Source organism: Amblyomma americanum, chromosome 2 (genome assembly GCF_052857255.1).
Source record: "Amblyomma americanum isolate KBUSLIRL-KWMA chromosome 2, ASM5285725v1, whole genome shotgun sequence".
Taxonomy (NCBI): Eukaryota; Metazoa; Arthropoda; class Arachnida; order Ixodida; family Ixodidae; genus Amblyomma; species Amblyomma americanum.
This window is the reverse complement of record NC_135498.1, coordinates 145,186,423-145,209,080: the sequence shown is the minus strand read 5'-3', so window position 1 is coordinate 145,209,080 and position 22,658 is coordinate 145,186,423. Positions and strand designations below refer to the sequence as shown.

Genomic DNA, 22,658 nt, shown 5'->3' with positions numbered 1-22,658 from the left:
CGCGGAGCTGCATGCGCTGTTCAATACTTTAAGCACTCATTACAGGGAATATTACGCACGGAAACGTTAATTCTATCTTTCTTGTCTTGTTTTGGTTTTGGCTTATGGGCGTTTGACGTCCCAAAGCAACTCAGGCTATGAGGGACGCCTTGGTGTTGGACTGCTGAAATTTCGACCACTTGGGGTTCTTCAACGTGCGCTGACATCGCAGAGTACACGGTCCTCTAGAATTTCGCCCGCGTCGAAATTCGACCGCCGCAGCCGGGATCGAGCCCGCGTCTTTCCGGTTAGCAGCCGAGCGCCATAGCCACTGAGCCACCGTGGCGGCTCTTTCTTGACTTATGCAGTGCTGTACATCATGGCTTTTTACTTTATACCCCGCGACATGAAATTTTGTCAGATTGTTCACTACGCCATCAAAAAAATAGACAACCGGGAGAATTGATGAGGTATTTATTGCTTGGCACTCCTTAAAAATACTTAAACAGAAGAACTCATACCACCAGCGAGTTTACAGTTGGAATGTATATGACGGTTAGCTTCTGCGGTGAGAGTTCTCTTGGCACCCCTGTTCAACCGAGACTAGCCCATATTTGCTTAATATGGCTGGTCACAGGCTTGAAGACCTTCTCAAAGCAAGAAATGTCGGACTTGACGCGCTCGTAGTAGCTGAAAAGCTTCGAAAACTTGGCCTCGTCAACAACGTCAATCTGAAAATGAACAGAATCGAGAGCAACATGGAAGATTTAAGACGAATGCACGACAGGTAGTGTTCTGAATTGGTGTGCAGCAGAGATTTGTCAGCAGGGCCAGAGGACCTGGATTTGCAGGACTGAGTTCGAGCCATGGACGAGTTAGTTTAGTTTTCTCACATATGCGAAGAAGTATCTGTGTCGCGCGCTTAAGCATAATCTCGTAATGGATGTTTCAAAAGCTGAAACTGCTGTCAATGAAGAGAGTTCATTGGCACGGTTAAAATGTTTAGAATGAAAGGTTGAATGAAAGTTTAAAAATTCTTTGCGCATCAGAATAGCTCTCTGGAGAGGTAGCCTATAACCGGAAAGAAAAATCGTAATGCCATCTCTGAAAAAAGCAATGTTCGCAAAGGAAAACAATAGACGCACACAAAGCATGGAGGAAATCACTCCTACAAGACCGAAACGTGTGCGAAGAACGAATTTTTCTTTTTGTGAAAAAAAAATGTAGTACTGCGGCAACACATCAGCTGTTCCTACCAGTAAAGGCGGTAACGGATGGATGGATGGATGGATGGATGGATGGATGGATGGATGGATGGATGGATGGATGGATGGATGGATGGATGGATGGATGGATGGATGGATGGATGGATGGATGGATGGATGGATGGATGGATGGATGGATGGATGGATTGATGGATGGATGGATGGATGGATGGATGGATGGATGGATGGATGGATGGATGGATGGATGGATGGATGGATGGATGGATGGATGGATGGATGGATGGATGGGTGGATGGATGGATGGATGGATGGACGGACGGACGGACGGACGGACGGACGGACGGACGGACGGACGGACGGACGGACGGATGGATGGATGGATGGATGGATGGATACGGCTGAACCCTTTAAATCAGGCGGTGACTCAAGCCACCTAGCCACGACTTATGAAATTTTACTCTTGTCTTGATTTTAGCCACCAATTAGATAACCTTCGCTCGGTTACTTCTACCCGCTTAAAATATACTTTCCCTTCACTGTCCTTAAACCCCAATGCCTTGGATAAATAAGCCCCGCTGCTTTTCTCTGTAGGGTGAAGCCCTTTGCAGAAAAGTATCAAGTGTTCGGCCGTTTCCTCGTCCTCTCCACACGCAACGCACAACGTGTCTATCTCGTGGTACCTGACTCTATATGTCTTAGTCCGCAAAACTTCCGTCCTGGCCTCAAACAACAAAGAGCTTCCCCTACGATTATCATACATATTTTCTTTGGCATTTTCCTGCTTAAAAATCCGGTATGTTCCCAGTGCTGATTTCGTCAGCATCCCAGTTTTCCACAGAGCTCTCTCCGTTTCTTTAACCTTTTTCTTAACCGATAATTGCTGATTTGCCCCCATATTGCTGTCCAGATATTTGCTTGTCAATGTTCTGGTTCGCTTTCACCGTTTCGTATCAACATTCCTTATATACAGGTATCTGAAAACTTTCCTAGCCCACTGATTTTCCCCCGTTTTTTTCAATCGCTTCTCAAATGCTATCTTACTGCTAGCTTCTCTGCTCTCGAACGACGCCCATCCCATATTTCCCTGTACCCTCTAATTTGGTGTATTGCCATGTGCTCCCAAAGCAAGCCTCCCTACGCCACGTTGTTTAATTTCTAACATTGATGTCTTTAGATTTTTTTCGGTCTCTCCTAATTGATATCAATTGGGAATTTGTTATTAATGAAGCAGACGCCAACAACGCTTATACCTTATGACCACGGATTAAAAGCGCCACTTGGCGGTTGACCGCCGAGTGGGGAAAAAATTTCACAACCCCAGAAATGCTTGACGGCGATAGGATGTTATAAAATCGCCTTCAGGTTCTCGAAGGCAGTGGAGTCGTCAGGTGTACTTTCACTTTCACTCGCTTGGAACACGTCTATCGAGAAGTGAGAAATGCGCTTAAAGTACGGCGCGGGCTTACTTGGTCGTCATTTCTCGATTAACGTGCGGGACGTGTCGACCATCACAAAGATTTTTAGTGGATGTGCTACAGCCTTTTGTTGGGTGAGAATTTCCCAAACAACACAGGCTTTTTTGTGAGCCGCAGTCAGAGAAAAGTAAAAAGAGTACAGCATACATACATGCACCAAGTAAACGCTTCTCTCCGACATCCGCTTAGGGCCAAGTTTAGTGATTTATATATATATATATATATATATATATATATATATATATATATATATATATATATATATATATATATATATATATATATATATATATATATATATATATATATACTCCAGTCCCAGAGAGGACTCGATCAAGGTGGCATCTTACCTTTTTAATATTGCCGAAAAGCTAAAAGTACTTCAAATCAGATAAAGCCGATTCATCATCTCCCTGTGTTTTGTTTTCTTCCTTCTGTTAGGCATAACCGCTAACAAAATCCTGAGTCTATATCCTATCGAAAAATGAACATGATGTCTTTAGATTTCTTTCGGTCTCTCCTAATTGATATCAATTGGGAATTTATTATTAATGAAGCAGACGCCAACAACGCTTATATCTTATTTGCAAACAAGTTAAAAAACTGATATGATAGATCCTTTCAGCTCAGAGTTTGAAAGAAACACAGCAAGAAAATGAAACCTTGGGTTACGAAAGTCCTGTACAAAAAAAATTGAGAAGGAGAACAAAATATTTCACACATTTCTGTCCAGCCGTGGCCAGGAAAAGCTTCTTGAATTCAAGAAATTCCGAAATCAACTGAATAGTGAACTGAAGAAAGCAAAGATAGAATACTATGAAAAATCGTTTGCCCGTATTCGCAATTACCCTAAAAAAATTTGGCAAGCTCTTAGGCATAAACCTATTCGCAATCCTAATACCAATAGTCCCCCTGCTAATACAAGTATACCACAATATTTTGCAGCAGCAGAAATGAATAGGAATCTCTTATGTTCTGGAACGTATATCCCATCACAATATCATGTGCTTGACAGTGAGCTACGACTGGAAAAACCTAGCACTTCAAACTCAATAGTCATGTCTCTGGTGACAGAAACAGAAATAGAAAACATGATTAAAAATCTCAAGAACGAAACAGCGACTGGCTTTGATGATATTAGGCACATCCATTGAAACATGTAGCTGACATTTTGAGCCTGCCCTTAACCTACATTATTAACCGCATGTTGTAAACTAGTATATTTCCCGACGAGCTTAATATTGCCCGTGTGTGCCCTGTTAGCAAAGGATGTGGTGAGCCCGCTATAAATAACTACAGGCCGATTTCTGTTCTGCCAGATTTGTCCAAAGTATTTGAGATTGTAATAAGCAAGCGTCTAACAAGTTTCATTGAGAAGTATAACGTTATATCTGCTAATCAATATGGTTTCCGCAAAAACAAATCTACCGAGGAAAATTTACTAAATACCAAACGTGAAATACTGCAAAATATTGAAAATCAGTTGTTCCACTTGAAGTATTTCATGACCTACATAAAGCTTTTGGTTTCGTTAACCATGAAAAATTATTAACCAAACTTAGTAATTCTGCAATACGGGGTGGTGCACTAGATTTTATGCGGAATTATTTCACTAATAGGTACCAGTAAAATTCAACAATGATGTATCGCCAAAACTTAAAGTTATCAGTGCTGTCTCGCTAGGGTCTATACTCGGTCCAATTTTATTAATCTTTATATAAATGACTTCTCTATATACCTGATTCCCATCGTCTGATTATGTACGCAGATGATGCTAATGTATTTTCTGCGTCTACTTCGCTTCTAAATCTAGAATGTACAGTTAATTAATATTTGAATACACTTTCAGCATGGTTGTATACAAATATGCTACAAGTATATATAAATAAAACCAAATATATAATTTTTTCTCCAGTTAATAAAACTGTTGTAACAACCACTACTATAATATTTAATAATATTAAAATAGAACAAATAGCGACGCAGAAATTTTTGGACGTGTGGTTTGTGACCGATCTAACTTGGAACACACATGTAGATAAGCTAAGTGCAGAATTAAGTATGGTTATTGGGTGTCTTTGTTGGTTAACTAACTTGATACCTCTCTGGTTGAAGAAAACATTGCACTACAAGTTATTTTATTCCTGACTGTCATATTACAGCCTAGTATAGGGTACTACGTGTAAAAGAAATTATACCCGGTTAACCATACTACAGAAAAAAATGTAAGAATGTTTGAAAGCTACAGGGGTAGACCGCAAGATTTAACAACTGAACCCCTCATCTTAAAACATGAAATCCTTAAAGCTAGTCAGATATACTATTGCAAGCTTGCACCAGAGATAAAAAATAAGCTATAGGATAACGTCGGGCCTAAGACAGAAACTCGATACTGCTTACGAAAAGAAACACTTAGATCACCTCGCATACGTACATACTATGGCACTCAACACTTAAACTACCAAGTCCCCCTATTTTCAAATAACCTCGAAAACAGGATCAATTTCAGGGCACGTATTTCGAAGAAGTCACTCAGAAGATTCCAGCTGAAGAGTAAAATAATAATTAATTAACTTTATAATTCTCCTTATGTTGCTTTGTTGGAACACAATGGTTTAACTTTCTGTTTAAACGTGTGCGACGTATATTTGGTGTATTTTAAATGTTGTTAGAGTTTTTTAAAGTTTCATTTTTGTTCACTTTCCATGTTTGCGGTCTGTACAAGATGTATGGTAAATGCTTGCAAGTTTTGTTTTAAATTGTACCGTGTCTGCCGTCACTACTCGATAGGGCAGGAGCCCCTGTCAGACTACGCCTTTACCTCCCGCTTTATTGCGCGTTTGTTACCGGTTTAAGAATGAATAAACTTCAAACTACAAGAACGTGGAGGCAAATTCACCTATTGGGAGGCATACCTCCTAGCTGGAAAGTAAATACAAATACGAAGAACAAAATATGTAAAATCAAATCAAAGTATGAAATAAAAACAAGCGCACGAATAAAAAATGAAACGAGATAATCACACCAAACATCAGAAATTGAATTGCAAAGGATAGACGTTCAGAGGTAGCAACAATACCAAACACTCGTTTCTGTCAAATTTCTGGCACAGATTACAAGGTAATGTCGAAAGTTTATGTGACCAAAAACATTTCTGTTGCCTTCTCTTTGCCAAAAAACATCGCCTGAAAAAATAAACCACACAGAAGAAAAGAGTACAAATTGCAGCGAAAACCGTACTCAGGCAATCAGCGATATGTTTACGATACAGTAAATATAAATTTTCATCCAAACGGGAAGCACTCTTCCCTGGAAAGGAAACATGGGAAACTCTCGCACGAGGCCTACCTCGAGAGCGAGAGTCAGATGGGAGACGAGGCTTAGGTCGGCGATAGTGAGCGTGTCACCGACAGCAAACTTTCCGTCGCCAAGGAGATGCTCGAAGCCCTTAATAACGTTCTGTTCAAATGTGGCCACCTCTTCGGCGCTTGGCTTCGTCTTGAAGTAGTGGCGGGGACGCTGTATGGAAAACAGAATGCAGTGGTGAGTTGACCGTAGCGCGCCAATATTTCCACAAGGGCTACCTGATTGCGCAACACGGGATCGAACTTTGAGAATAACGGCCTATGGAAGGCTGCGAGTCCCCAGAGCAAGCAGTGCATGTTTGAAAATTTTACAGCATATCTCTTGATTTTTTCATGAAACCAGCGATCCTGGTACTTTTCCTCGAATGGGGTATTATGAAAAGATGACATCAACGTGATAAAGCCATGGATGTAGCTAATATGGGTAATGCGACTACCTGTTTCTTATTGTTGTCTGTCAAGCGAGTCATCCGGGAATGTCAATGAGATTCGTACGCCTCAATTGTCGCTTGTGTTTTTTGCAAGAACCCTTTGCCACATACGCCATCATGTTAGCAAATGCACCTCCACAGACATGTGAGGTGAATTTGAGTAGTCACTGCACCTTAAAAGCAAGTTTGGCTGGGACAAGAAAAGAAGTAAAGGGGAACAGGGGCCGTATTCTATAAGCTGTGCATTTTTCATTGTACATTTCGCGTCCATTCGGTCCTCCGTCAATGGTTGCTCAGATAATCCCATGGCTCTGAAGCCTCTGTGGCAAGCAAAACGGCCATTGAGTGGTTAGCGACCGGACCTCATCATTGGCTGAAATTGGATGCATATCGTAGCCAATGCAGCCGATGGCAGCAAGTAGTCACGTCTGTTCGGATGCTGCTCACAGAGCGCCGGAATTACCCTCACCTTGGCTGCATATTGGATTAAATTTCAGCCAGTGGTAAGGTCCGGTCACCAACCACCCAATGACCACGTCGCTTCCCACAGCCGCCTGAACGCTACGGGTATAGAAATCCGAATCGACGCAAAATGGACAAGGAAAAATGGACAACTTAAGGCCCAAGGTTCGTTTCTTCGCACTCTGAATGCGTTCTCTCTGGGACAGTTTCAAGAATTATAGCGTAAAGAAAGAGTGATAGCTCAGGTATAAATTAATTCATTCTCTAAGCAAGGTAAAATGGCAATGGCTTTCACCGCCTTCTGCTTTGTGAACACTGGTCGGAGCATTAGCGAATACGCTTGTGAGATGCCGGAAATAATCACAGAACTTATGAAAGCGCCTTTTTGTAAAGCTGAAGACGAGTATATTAACATACGACCAGTATTCGAACCTGGCACCGATAATTCCAGGATTAAAAATTTAATCGTGTCACGTTTCTTTCAGATGCGGGTTGGGCATTTTTGTGCGTCAATCTTTTGAACAGCATAAACATCGCGAGAATAAAACCTCTGATAAAGACTTTCCTTCTTTGAAATAAGTTGATTCGGCTTCTATAGAAACATGGGTCAATAGCTACGAGCTTAAATTTCTTTTGTTCTCTATAATTCTGCAAGGACAGGCAGAAATTGGCTTAAACGCGGCGGAACAGCAGCACTTTTGGTGAAGACCGGACATATCCTTTATCAAGCAAAGTATACTAGAGGCTGAATAACTTTAGCTTTTGGTTTGTCTTTCCAATATTATCACAGTCGCACAAAACACCCGTGAAGTTGTTCAATAGCTATTCACAACGAGCAGCTGCTCGTGTTTTGTGCTCTTTAAACACATGACTATCTATTAATGTGATAGCATTGGAGCCCACATTATGAGTAAATAGCAGCGTGTGTCACGAAATTATCAGATTGGTCGAGAAGGTCACGTAATCTTTGGCGTTAACACGACCTGCCCACCGTAACAGGTGGCCACAGTCCGACCGTCTTGAGAGGTAAGGACACCTTGTGACGTCATCACACCATGACCACCGCGGCAGGTGGCAATCCGGCAATCGTACTGTGAGGGACCTGCCCACCGCGGCAGCTGGGAATTACTAGTACAGAGAGGTTACGTTACCTGGTGACGTCCTCATAACCTGCCCACGGAAGAAACAAGAGAGAGAAGAAAGAAAGAGAAGGCAGAAAGAGCAAGAAAATAAGAGATAAAAGTGAAGCACGAAAAATTAACAGGAAAAACCAGGTAGAACCGATGCTTAGTTTCGCCTGGAGACGAATACCCATAATAAAGACAGAAAAGCAGCGGAGAAACAGAGGACGAAGACCGAACACGATGGCACAAAGCATTGTACCGAAAAAGCGTTTTGCCGACAAAGGGTTGTGCCGACGTCTCCTTTCCTCTTCCTCTGTTTCTCCGCTGCTTTTCCGTTTTAAGATGTACCAGCTTGCCCAAGTATCCGCCTTAAAAATACCCATATTCTTATTCTCTTGCGGAACATTCCTTGAACCGCAAAAGGAATGGCACATAAACATGGAACAAGCAGCAATGGGTTCCTCAAATGCTCTCGCAATCTACTCTTCAGTTGAGTTAAGTGCCCCCAAGTTTGAAATCGTACTTGGAACCTCTACAGCTGAGAGGACCAAGGAAAAAATGCAAACTCAAGGAAATCGTGCTGAGTAAGGCCTGCGGTTTTTCACATCGTACCACTTACCTCCAAAAGCAACGACAAAAGAAAACCTTTCAGCGTCCTGGTAGCGTACATTTCAAAGCAATTTTCACCCTTAAGGGCTCCTTCTTTTCTAAGTGACTTGTACACTTGCACCCCTTGTGGTGACGCATTTCTCTTGCCCGGAAAATGCTCGCGTTCATTTATTTTCAGAATATATTTAAAGTTAAAATATCTTTTAAGGCACCCTTGCTTTAGAAAACGCCCGAGCACAGCACCACAATGGTACAATGTGCTAACAAGGCCATGCTAGCATGCTAGAGGAACACAAACAGGCTGAAAATTCATTGAAATGAGTCAAGCCACGGTACTACGGCATTAACGTTCAACATAGAAGGAAACTGTGATCAGGCGCTATATACGCACCCTTAACACGCATAGATTCGCCATACTATTGTACTCCATTGAGCAAACCCCCATTTGATGTCACTGAATCTTACAGCTCACCTACGACCATTAATATTTCAAAATCTGGTGGCGTAAGTCGCCGTCGGAGCAGCACGTGGTAAACGTGAAGCTGTTCTTTATGAAAACCTCGAGTAGCTCACTTGTACAACTTCAAGGATGTTCATAAAGGCAAAGAACACTTGAACACCTAAAGCATACTTGCACCCTACGCAGCTGCAGCGCCTAGCACCTGGGCACCCTTTATGTGCGTACGGGTATATTCTCGATGGCGGCGTGCTCAGCGCATCCGTGCAAAAAAGTAAAAAAAATACTAATGATATCAAAAAGGTACCTTCATTGTGCTAACCCTTCAAACGACCAGTTTTTAATATTCTACTTTTACAGTTCGCATAAATCATTGAGAAGCGAACCAGGGTTTCAGATGTTTTCAATATCTTATAAGAAAATCAGCGCAGTTGCAAACAAATGATGTGTCAAGAGTTGCTGACAGAACACTCACGTAGAAAACAGCCGACTGAGGATGCAGGTTGCTGGATAGTACGGCAAGAGTCTGGTCGATTCGGGCACGGGTGGTGATGTTGGCGGGATACAGCTCAGACTCGGGCGCATACTTTCGCAGCAAGTAATAGGCGATGGCAGAGCTGTGCAGCGAAGATAAAAGGAAGCGTCATGAATGTGACGTAGAACAGTCTGACTTTGGCGACGTTCCTGCCAAAAATTTTGCACCTGTGTTGAAATTATCCTATAGCCATCTCTAGACGCCCACCATTAATAAGTTGCCTCAAGAACAATTTTTTTTATTTGTGCAAAAGCACTTTTCCGATGTGTAAACCCTGAGGGAGATCTTGCAGTGTTTCTACAGTTGCGGTGTTTGTGCGAAGCTAAAGGGGTGAATTGAAATAAATAAATAAATATCCGGTACTAGGATTCGAAACCGCAGCAGATCGATCAGAATAGCTTCCCTGGCCACTTTGCGAGAGCAATAGGCTACCGCCGCAGCCGAACACGCCCTGTGTAAACTGCAACAAAGTCTCACCCTGTGCATTGCACATCGACTTCTACATCAACTAATACTACTATAAAACTAATTTTCACTCTTTGAACTATGTGGTTCTTGTGGCAGTGAGATGTGCACCACATGCATGCGTTGGCGTGGAGAACTGTTGTGGCAGAAGCCCGGCACTAGAGCGACAGCGTTGGCTTTGGGAACATTGCTGCAGAAACCCTGCACTGGAGCATAGGCCGCCGGCGTACATTGCGTAGGTTGGCAGTGACAGCGAAAAATATCAAGATGCGCATAACTGGCTCCCTGGGTCTGTGGACACCTCAAACGCTTTCAGGTACGTGGCAGCGGTGTCCATATGCAAAAAAACTGTGGTTTCGGACAAAATTTTTGCAAAGCACAGTCTTACCTTGCTGTAACATACTTTTACCAGAAATATTTTCTGGTACGAACAACTTAGCTCGACGTAAGACGTTCCGAACAGACGCAGAGTACAAGAAACTGCTGACAATTGATTTTTTATTAAAATCCATTTATGATAAGCTGGCGGACAGCAACAATGCTTTTCTGCGGCAGTAAATATCACACACATTCTAAAGGCAATAAAAGCATTGACATTGTTGTTTTGGTTTATAGGGTTCAACGTCCTGCAGCGACTCAGGCTGTAAGTGACACTGTTGTGGAGGGCTGCAGAAAAACTTTCGCTTTCATGGGGTTCTGTAAGCTGCATTGTCATTTCACACTACGCGGGTCTTCAGTATTTCTCATCTATCAAAATATGACCGCCGCGGCTCGAATCGAACCCTCGTCTTTCCTACTAGCAGCCGAGCACCATAACCACCGAGCCACCACGGCGGCTAAAGAGTTTATAAAAAGGAACACGTTTGACTTAGGGAGGAGCCCAAAAGAGACAAAACCGAAAGGTGACGCATAGAAGGGCACCAAAAAAATATGTACGTGTGGCGAACGAGTAAAGAACCATGTTTATTGCATGAGAGCGTGAACACGAAGAGAAAGAAGATGCACTAAAAGGGATACAAAGTTCCGGGGTTCGAACCCGACCGCGGCGGCGGCGTTTTTATGGAGGAAAAACGCTAAGGCGCCCGTGTGCTTTGCGATGTCAGTGCACGTTAAAGATCTCTAGTTGGTCGAAATTATTCCGGAGCCCTCCACTACGCCACCTATCTCTTCCTTTCTTCTTTCACTCCCTCCTTTATCCCTTCACTTACGGCGCGGTTCAGGCGTCCAACGATATATGAGACAGATACTGCGCCATTTCCTTTCCCGCCCAAAAACCAATTATAAGGTATAAGACCACGTCAAATTTTCAGATGTGGCCATGTGCACTGAAATAATCCTACGTATATGAACAGTCCCCGTCCGCGAGTATACAGCCGAAGGAGTTCTGTTCTAATCTTTTGAGCGCAGCTCCCTAGCATATCAAGCAGTCCAAAGCTTGAGGGTAATGAGGACGCGAAGCCACTCCTTTTTAGAGAGACTGCGGTCGCTGACGATGCAAAACTAGGCATACAACAGGCCTCGCAAGCAAATCGCTTGGGCCGTGTACTTTTGACAGCGAGTGTACCTAGCGTAACAAAATGCGAAAAGAGATCATAAATGCGAACAGTGGAGCGCGTGGCGAAAGGTACATTTTGCGCCACTTCGCTGTGATCATCAGGGATAGGCGCGCTCTTCAAGTTTGCGATAGCTTCGCGTCTGTTTTGTTATGTTGGTTTTCTTGCGTTGCCACTGGAGCGCCAGATTTCTGTTGGGGGTACGCCGATCAAGCTCTCCTCTCTGCGTGCTAAAAACAAACGATTCAGTAACAGCAGTGTTGGACACCAAAGGCCACCGGATCGGTTTTTTTCACTGTTCGCATCTCAACCAGACGCTGACAGCAGGGCGATGATAGAAGCAAAATCAAACGCTTCACCCACGAGGGCTACAGCCGATGCCAGCTAAGCCACCCTCCCCAAGTTGAGATCGGTGGAAAGTATGAATGTGGAACTCCAGAGGCAAAGCAAGAAAATGAACGTCAAAGAAACCAGAGCCAAAGCTATTGCACACCGGATAAGCGTGCCTATCCAATATCAGGAATGACAGACGGCGCAACCTGGCCCGTAGTCACGCGCTCCGCTGTTCCCTTTTCATTTGACGCCAATAGAACATGCGTTCTTTATCTTAACACAAAATTTTAAAGAAACTACTCCCCCTTTTTTTGATAAAGAGCAGCTCTCTTTGTTCACCGTAAGGACCGATGCACCTCCTATCTATGACGACCAATTCCTGGAAAACAGTAATGCCCGGGCAGTCCTAGCAATCTTTTCAATGAAGAGGTCCATGTGATCTCGCGCTCCACTTGACTGACTGTTCATTTCTTTCAGCTGAAAGACACGTGCATTTTAGATTATAAAATGAATGCTCAGTCGAGTGACAGGGGATCACACCTACCGCCTCGTTGAAAGCATCGTGAGCGCCGCCCTTGCACGCCTCTTATCAATGAAACCTTTGTTCTAGACAGCAGCAGTCACCGTCCTGACCCTGATCTAAAGGAACCTTGCTTTACTAAAAAAAAGTGCTTGGGATGTGTTAGTTGCGGTTTGGACTGTATGCGCTAGAGCGACGTCCGTTCTTTAGAGGGATTGTGATAAGGTAAAAAACTCATGTTCTTGGCTTGGTACCTAGGCAGACCGGAGCACTTCAATGCAAGTAGCCATATATGATGGCTATATAAAGTTTTATATCTTTACAACTCCTTTTATGGCGTTTTATTTCGTTTCTTCGGTTCAAGCTCACACTCTTCTCTACATGTTTTGTCGCCACTTTCCTACGTGTGTAATATTATCTTCATTACCATGAAAGGATCATTTTTTCCCCTCTCTTGCTTTTAAGCTGTGACCTAGTTAGCCTATTAATTCCTATGCATAAAAGGTAAAAGTTATGAATTTCCAAGACTTCATCATTAACGGCTCATATTGCGGACCAGCGCAAAACGGACAACGGATCTAGGAAAGAGAAGACGACATGGGCGCTGTATTCTCGTTTCTAGGTCCGTTGTCCGTATGCGCTGGTCCCCAATATGAATTACTTTGAACTTGCCCTACACAACGCACAGAGTAGATCACACTTGTCTAGAGCGCTACAGCGGTGCCGCCCGGTGGAAATAAAGCGATATTCTGTAGTAGGTATTGACTTTCACTGATAATAATTGCGTTGGTTAGCAGCCTAATAGACTTGTGAACCGCGCAGGCACCAGTGCCTTATCCCCGGCAAAGCAGCTGCGATAACATTTAAGTTGCTCAACTACACACCACTCAGGCCCTCTAGACGAGTCTGATCGACTCTTTACTGTTAACCTAACGGCTCCATGACAGCAAAAATGTAAAAAAGCTTCGAGACCCATTAAAAGAAAATTAATTCCATATTAGTTGATTTGAGCTAATTTTTATAATGTCTGAGTGCCTAATGTCTACAAAACTATCTGCTAACACGCAGACGCATGCAAGAACTAAAGCGAAAAATTAAAAACTGCACTATTATCGGTGAATGCAGCTTTGCAACCGCACAAATTTTAGGCTGTTTTGCGTAAGGGCTAGCTTTTGCATGAGTTTGTCTTTTCGCGGACCTGCTACATTCCGGGCAGCTTATAATTTGGGCTTGCGTTGATAAATATGTTGGAGAAAAGCGTTACTTGAAGTATGCTAGCAGTTGAAGTGCGTAGGAAGAAATTAAAATGAGTCAATAATTGCGCTGTGTATCATACATGCAACGTCGGGCGTTAGTGCGCTAGAGGCATTCCTTTTATGTATTGCTTTTGTGTCCTTTACACCACGTTCGACGTTAGCTGCAGCTGATCTGTTGTCAGCGGCGCTTTGCCCTCAGTTTTCTATGTGTATGAATCGGTTGCGCTAAACTTGTTACCTGAAAAAAAAATTAACCAACTGACCCAGCAGCGAGTTTTTCTTCTTTACAACGTATGTCGCTATCCCAGCCGGGCTTGATTCACTCTTTTATTCCACTCTGCTGTTATGCACGTATATTGTTGCGGGAAGGAAAGCAATTAAAGTTATTTACACCAGCGAAGGGAACAGCTGCGAGCGGCACCGAGAACACAGCCAGAACTTCGTTGTCATCTTCGTCTCCTTCCACACGTTCAATCGCTCTCTATCGTCGTTGTCTACCCGCTTCAGTGCCCCCGGCTGATGAAACGCCGTCTCGACGTTGGGGTGGCGACGTATGAGCATCGTGTTAAGGTTTAAAACGGCATACGTGGACGATGCCGGTGGTGTGGGCAGAGAACGATGGCGAGGACGCAAGAGGAGCAAATTAATAGTTTACGCCAGTGACACGACGCACCACACGGTAAAGGCCACGATAGTGAGAAAGAAGCTTCTCGGAGGGACCGACGCTTCGAGACGGCGTCAGAGGAGGACGAGTGATCCTGGATTATATTCGACTGCCCGATGACGGCGGTCGTAGGCGGACTTCGGTAAAGCTTGCGAGGCTTGGAGACGACCACGGGCTATTTAGCGCGCCAGCGTTGCCTGGGCGATGGCGTCCCGAGCATAAGCAGTGGTGGGGACTGAAGAAGGCGGCATGAGTGTGTCCAAAGGTAAGGTGGGCTGCCTAACAAACTAAATGTAGAAAGGAGATTAGCCTGTTGTGCCATGTCGTGAAGAGGCATACGCAAACTTCACATAAGGCAAGGCTGCGTCCCAATCTCGGTGGTATGGCGAGACGTACATTGCTAACATTACGGTGAGCGTGTGGTTTAACATTTAACACTTCCGCAAACCCGTTGGGTTGTGGATGATAAGCTGTCGCGAGCTGGTGCTGCATGTCATACGAACGAAGAATGTCATTAACTACTCTGAACAAAAAATAAGGACCGAGGTCGGTGAATACTTCAGGAGGGGCGCCATGGTGAAAAATGACGTCTTGTAGAAGGAAATCGGCGCGACCTCGGCATCGCAGCTGGTAGGCGAAGCACGCGTGATGGCGTACCGAATCGTCTAATCAGTTGTGACAACGAGCCACTTGTTGCCGGAGAGGGACGTCGTAACAGGGTCAAGAAGGTCGAGGCCAACACTGTGAAAAGGTTCCACAGGCACGTCGATGGGTTGTAGAAGACTGCCAGGCATAGTAGAGGTTCTTTTCCGACGTTGACACAGGTCGCAAGTGGCAACGTGACGCTTGACGGAACGATACAGACCAGGCCAAAAAAGCGGTGCCGCACCCGAGCGTACCTGCGGGACACGCCAATGTGGCCGGCTGTTGGAAGATTCTGCAATTCTCCGAGGACAGAAGAGCGTAGACGTTAGGGTATGACGAGCAGCAGCGCAGGACCATCCGAGCGTAGGTGCGGCAATAAAAAATGGCACTCTGGAGCACATAAACTTTCAGAGGCGGAGATAGGTTTGCAGAGCGGAGCCCATCAAATATGGGTAGTAAAGATGAGTCGTGGCGCTGTTCGTTCGTGATATCGGTGAGATCAGAGATAGCTAAGAAGAAGGGCAGGGTCTCAGCGTCTTCTAGGTCAGGTGGCTCCCAAGGTTATTGCGATAAACTGTCAGTGTCCCGGTGATGAAGCCCTGACTTGTGCACGACGCAGTATGAATATTCTTGGAGGCGCAAAGCCCAGCGACCAAGGCGACCGGTGGGATCTTTTAGTGAAGACAGCCAACAGAGGGCGTGATGATCAGTGACAACAGTGAATTAACGGCCGAACATGTAGGGTCTGAATTTAGTTACTCACCAGACAAGAGCAAAACATTCGCGCTCAGTAATGGAGTAATTTTGCTCTGCGGCGGAAAGCAGCGGGCTGGCATAAGCGATGACCCGATCTGGACCCTGTTGGCTTTGGGCTAGCTCGGCGCTGATCCCATTTCCGGAGGCGTCGGTGCGAACCTCTATTGGAGACGACGGGTCAGAATGGGGTAAGATGGGCGGAGCAGTCAGCAAATGAACGAGAGAGGAAAATGAGTTCTCTCGAGCAGGGCCCCAGATAAAGCGAGTGTCGTTCTTAAGAAGGTCGGTGAGGGGGCGAGCGATGCAGGAGAAATCATTGATAAAAGGGCGAAAATACAAGCACAAGCCGGCAAGGCTGCGCATATCTTTCGATGACCTTGAAAGAGGAAAGTCATTCACGGCTGGATCTGGGGGTACACGAGAAACGTCAACAAGGGCTCCGGAATAGTGAGTTGGCGACGACCAAATTTGCATTCCGATGAGTTCAGCTGGAGTCCGAGGTTACGGAACTCTCAGAATACTGGAGAGGCGTTCGAGGTGCGTGGCAAAAGTAGGAGAGAAAACCCCAAAATCGTCTAGGTAACCGGGGCAGGTGGACCAGTTAAAGCCGCGAAGAAGGGAGTCCGTCATTCGTTCAAAGGTAGCCGGCGCATTGCAGATTTCGAACAGCATTACTTTAAACAGCTATAGGCCATCACGCGTCACAAAGGCGGTCTTTTCGCGGTCCTTTTCATAAACGGCAGTTTTCCAGTACCGCGATCGAAGATCAATTGAAGAGGAATATTTGGCGCCGTGGAGGCAATCTAATGGATCATTGATCCTTGGGAGAGTTTATACGTCCTTTTTTGTAATGCGGTTGAAGTGCCGGTAATTAACGCAGAAGCGCCAGCTGCCGTCCTTTTTTTTTTACCACGACGACTGGTGAAGCGCAAGAGCTTTACGAGGGCCCGATGATGTCTTTTACGAGCATATTGTCCACCTCCTGATTTATGACTGTGCGTTTAGCGCGGGATACTCGGTACGGTCGTCTCTGGAGAGTGACGGCATCACCTGTCTTTATGCGATTAGTGACCACAGAGGTACGGGCCAAAACACGGGCATCATGTCGGCGTAGTCTTCATTTGGTTTCTATGTTGATGTGGCTGCACGCATTGATGAGTGGAAGGTAAGCAGCTGCCCTCCACGGATATGCCACATTCGGCAGCAGGGCACAGCGTGGCGAGTGAGATGCCTTGTGAGAGCGGTTATATGGACTAGCCAAAGTTCAGGACCGGAAGGCACGCTCGGTTCGCCGACATTGTAAAGCCAGTGTGCGAAAGCACAATGCTTCGCGTGAGGGCGACGTCAAGTTCCGGAACGACTAGGTAATCACCATCAGGGACAGAGGGAACAGATCAGAAAGAATCATAAGTTGCGGCTTGAGGCGGTACACGCACGAAGTCGACAGCACAAAGACGAGGTACAACTGGCGACGGCGACTCACCATTTAGGAGATGGTCATGCTGAACAAAACTGGTGGCGCAGTTGATGAGGGCTGAATTCTCAGACAGGAAGTCGAGGCAAGGAATGACTTCATTAGGGCACTGGTCCAGAACAGAGAATTGAACGGATGTATGGCCGCCGGATATGGTCACACGGGCTGTGCATAGTCCAACAACAGGAGGCGTTTCGCCGTCGGTCGGCAACGCGGAGAACGGCTGTGGGTGCACGGGACAGTATTTTTCTGAGGCGGCGTCGTAGGGTTGAACTCATGACAGACACGTGCGCGTCCGTATACATCAGGGCTCTCACAGGCACTCCATCGACATGAACGGCGAGCAAATTACGGTGTGCGCGAAGGGCTAAGCGAGGATTTTGGGACTGGAGCTGTACTGCAGCAGCACCTCCCGACACTGCAATGTCTAGTTTTCCGCCTGCGGGCGTCCATAGGGGCCAGGAGAGGAACGACGGCGTTGGTGCGAACGAGACTGCCGACGCAGGGGGGACGGGGAGCGGCTGGAGCGGGGAACCTGGCCGTCGACGGTAGCACTGTGCTGGGCATGAGGGGGCGTGAAGTGGCTGGGCTGTTCGTCGTTGCGGTGAAAGCTTAGAGGACTGTATGAGATACGACGGGACCAATAATTACGAGAGCGACGGGAGATGTGGCCAGTGCGGTGGCAGAGGAAACAAATAGGCCTGTCATCGGTTGTCCGCCAGTCGTTAGGCTTACGTCGACGTGGAGTGAAGTACGAAAGTCGTCCAGGAGTAATCGCTGTGATTTCGGGAGGTGGTGAAGGACATAGGGCGCTGACGTGCTGGAGACCAAGGTTAGCAAGCTCTTGACGGACGAGGGCTTGTACCAGAGAGATGGTGGGCAAGTGGTTGTCGCCATCACATAAATGCGTGTTGAGAAGGCGTGTGGACGGCTGGCTAATAGGCCTGCTTTTAGCTTCCTCGAAGCGGCGAGATTCCTTAATAATGCCGTCGACTGTAGGGCAGACTTTGTAGACGAGCAAGTTGCAGGTATCATCGGCGATCCGCTTCAGCACGTGACCCACTGTGTCAGATTCGGGCATGCCATTGTCAAGTTTTTGGCAGAGGGCGAACACGTCCTAAATGTACGAAAGATATAGGATTCCGTAGAAGTGTGAACTCGGGATGCAAGGTCCATGTTAGTGGCAAGTGTTCGGCCGAGCGGCCGTCCAAACAGTTCTCGCAGTTTCTGCTTGCAGACGTCCCAGCTGGTGAAATCATTTTCGTGAGTTTCGTACCAGGCTCGGGCGGTGTCTTTTAGATAGAAGGTGACATTTGCGAGCACAAGGGCCGGATCCCGGCGGTTGTATGTACTCACGCGTTCGTATGTTTGGATCAAGTCGTCGACGTCAACGTTGTCGGTGCCAGAAAATGTCCCAGGAGAAAACAAAACGAGCGATGGCGTGGCCGGTGCTGATGTTTGCTGGGAGGCGTCATGGTCATGGTTAGCGAAGGCGTCTGGTGGCCGCTGCGAAGGTCCGTCGCCGGCAGGCGTAAGAGAAAGCCGCCCCTCTGCCAACTATGTTGCGGGAAAGAATATATTTACAGTTTTTTACACAAGCGAAGGGAACAGCTACGAGCGGCACCGCGAACACAGCGAGAACGTCGTTGTCATCTTCATCTCCTTCCACTCGTTCAATGGCTCATTGTCATCGTCGTCTACCCGCTTCAATATTTTATCACCCCTCCCGTTGTCTTCCAGTACGATTAGTTAAAGTTGAGCTCTAAATATTTTTTCTCTGTCGGCTCTACCCAAGTTTATGCATGAGGCTGACAGCACGTGTAATAGACAGAATTATTATGCTGGACGAGAAAGTACACACCTCTTTCGAAACAACTGATGGCCAAGCGTTCACTTATTTGGTCTGGTTTTACAAGGCTTAAACCTGCCGAACCGATTCAGGCTATGAGGGATGCCGTAGTGGAAGGCTGAGGATAATTTCGACCACCCGGGGTTCTTTAATGTGCACTACAATCGCGCAGTACACGGGCCTCTAGCATTTCGCCTGCATCGAAAGGCGACCACCGCGCCCGGGATCGAACCCGCGTCTTTCGTGTCAGCAGCCGAGCACCGTAACCAATAAGCCACCGCGGCGGCTCAGTGTGCGCAGACGTGAAGCCTATTTGTTACGCACTGAATGGAGTTTTGTTTACGTGATGAACGCGCGTACACGAAAATTTTAACATGCGAATGACGTATCCCAAAGCGCATTGGACATGCGCGAATCCTTTCAAAGCCCTGAGAAGCTGCCCAGGGTCGTATTTATTCAAAAAGAAGGATTCATATTCAGGTGCTAAATACTAGACGTGGTGAAATATGTAAACCTTTTGGTTGCGACTCGATACAGGTTTTTCCGCTGACACTGCAAACGCTCTTTTTCCGCGGCGGCTGCGTTTTTATGGAGGAAAAACGCTAAGGCGCCCGTGTGCTGTGCGATGTCAGTGCACGTTAAAGATCCCCAGGTGGTCGAAATTATTCCGGAGCCCTCCACTACGGACCTATTTGTTCCTCTCTTCTTTCACTCCCTCCTTTATCCCTTCCCTTACGGCGCGGTTCAGGTGTCCAACGATATATGAGACAGATACTGCGCCATTTCCTTTCCACCAAAAACCAATTATTATTATTATTATTCTCCCGGCATCCATTTCTTCTCATGCTGTTTTCGGAATGAACGCTTTTGTGTTTTTCGAGCATTGGCAACAAAAACTCCTTCAAATCAAATCCTCTCGTTGTTTCCATGCCCCATTTTCAAGGATGGTAGATAAATTTATTTTTGTAAATGAATTGATTCTTTTGTTGTGTTATGTTAACTTATTTTCACTTAGAGTGCGTAATAGCGCATATTATGAGCTGGGGAGTTGTATTTTCGCCCGTAGTCTTTATCCCCTGACGCCCCATTCCGCTCACCCCCCTTCAAGGGCGCTTGAACTTCCTAGTATAAACAAATTCTCTACGCCGAATAAACCTCAGAGGCCTCTCAAATAAAGCCAGTGTAGTCGCGTGTGAGTTGGTCTTTATATCTTTTTTTTTGTCATAGCCCCAGCCAATGTATGCCTCAGTTTTACCAGCAAATATTGCTGCTGCCTTTGCGAATCCCAAAAATAGTGCGCTGCCTGTGGGGAGCAAGTAAAGACTCAAAGAGCCAAAATTACAACAAATACGTTTACCTCTCGTACAGGATGAACCCATTGTCGTCGATGGCAGGTACCTTGTGGAAGGGGTTAATCTGCGGCCAGAAAGCGTGCACGAGGTGAGAATGGAGCGGGAGGTGGCGTGAGGGACCAATTCTGTACAGTAGGTGCGCATCAAATCAAGAGAAAGCACTACCGGCCCGTGGACGGTCGTGCTTGCTCTTGCAACCATGATATGACACCGTTTGAAAGTAGCGAGCACAGGCCGCTCCTTACTAAAAACTAGTGTCTTTTAATTCCTGCAGTAAGACATGCTTATTACCAGCCAATTTTTTGTTTTTTCTTGCGTTTGTTTGTGTATGTGGCTATCCATTCCATAGCAAAAATCCAACGCTCGCTGTTACAGGCGTTCCGCATATTTCATTGGGAGAGTCAGCGGCACAAGAGCCTTCGTTGTGAGTGCCGTATATACAGCGTGTACGAGGCCACACAGCGACGCAATGGTGGCTGCAATTCGAACTCCGTTGGCGAAAAATATGAGGTAAGTACATGTTTTGCTACCGGTTACAAGCCTGCGTGGACATACTCGTGAAGCTGTTCACACATGTGTACGTGCGACCGCATTTCCGCCGCGATCCTGATTGCCTTAGCAACTTTTGCGTAGGCGGTACTAGTTTTGAATACCGTTCCAGTACACAATTAAAAGGAGTTGTTGCTGCAGCAAACAGCAGTAAAACAAAAGTGTCATCTTCGCCAAGCAACCCTTTGCCATTTTCCGCCAAGCCCTTCATCCTAGAGAAATAAAGCAAAAAAGACAAAGTGCCGCTCTAAAAAAGAAGCATACGATTCTTTACTCTCGTTACATTTGTGCAAAAGCATTCGCTTTACGTCCTTATAGCAAAAACGCTCCCGAAGCAGACAAAAAACAGTCGGTGTAAATTACCTCTACGATTTTAAGTTGTTACAAAAAGGGTGTTGTTCCATTGCCAGGGCTCCACTGCCAACTTTTCTTCTGCACTTGCCTATATAGATGCGCTGAGGTACACAGATGCGGTACTTATACATGGTGTTTACCAGGCTTTTGCGCTGACACCGTATCTAATAACGTCACTCATTCTATAAATATGCATAAACCTTCCAAAGGGTGTAATGAAACACAGGCGTGGAAGAATTTTATTTAAATATGCTACCGTGCGCACCCTCTGAGAGGTCGGGCTCTTTACTTGATTGTGCTAAATGTTTTATAAACCGAGAAAAAATAGGAGCACAGACCAAGGAAACTGCAGAGTTATTTATGCCGCTGGAGACGGGCAACTTTCAGGACAGCGGCATGCTTGTCAGCGTCTGGTCGAATGCCGTCTCGGCTGACGAAGTGGTCCAGTATCTTGATCTCCTTCCTGACGTAATGACACTTTTGTATTGAGTTGAATGCCAGCGCAAGCAAGGAGCGTGAGCACTTCATCGAGACGCCGCAAGTGGTCACGAAGAGTCGATAAGAAAATAAAAATGTCTTCTTGGTAGTGTAAGCAGGCTTTTCAGGCCACGGAGGATTGTTCCAATCATGCATTCAAAAGTAGCGGCAGCATTGCGCAGCACAAACGGCATAACACTGAATTCATAAAGCCAATTGGGAGTATCGCTAACGCGGTTTTTTCCTTGTCTGCTTCATGCATGGGAAACTGCCAAAAACCGGTATGAAGATCTAGGGTGGAGAAGCATTCAGCTTCCTGTAGAGAGCACAGGGAGTCATCATTCCGGAGCATAGGGAAAGCTTCTTTGCGAATTATTTTGTTGACGGCACAGTAATCAACAGGAAACTGCATGGACGCGTACTTCTTTATAAAGACCACCGGAGAGAATCAAGGACTGGTGAGCGGCAGAAAATGTCTCGGCGAAGCATTGTCCTCTATGCTTTCCGTTTGGATACAGCAACGCGCTGCGGGCGGCGGCTAACGACACTTATCCCCTTCCTCCCGTTTCCTCTTTCCTTTCTTCATTCTGGAGCTGCGCTCCGGTCGCTGCATGTGTGCGCTAACCGTCAATCTCAAGAGGGAGGACGCCAACGGTCCGGTTTCCTTCCGCACGGTCTCTGCAACCCCTCACCTCCACCACGTGTTATTCAAGACTTCGTAGACCAGGTTTATTCCAACCCGCTGATA

At 45.9% G+C, this 22,658-nt stretch overlaps 1 protein-coding gene across 1 annotated transcript; it reads right to left on the bottom strand.

The window, feature by feature from the left end:
• Positions 1-516: 516 nt before the first annotated feature.
• Positions 517-20,731, bottom strand: LOC144120123 (glutathione S-transferase 1-like). Its single transcript, XM_077652567.1, has 5 exons — positions 20,700-20,731; positions 20,536-20,655; positions 9,604-9,745; positions 6,029-6,199; positions 517-710 (listed from the first exon to the last, which is right to left on the bottom strand). The coding sequence occupies exons 1-5, from the start codon at positions 20,729-20,731 to the stop codon at positions 573-575; spliced, it is 603 nt and encodes a 200-aa protein (XP_077508693.1). The 3' UTR covers positions 517-572.
• Positions 20,732-22,658: the final 1,927 nt, after the last annotated feature.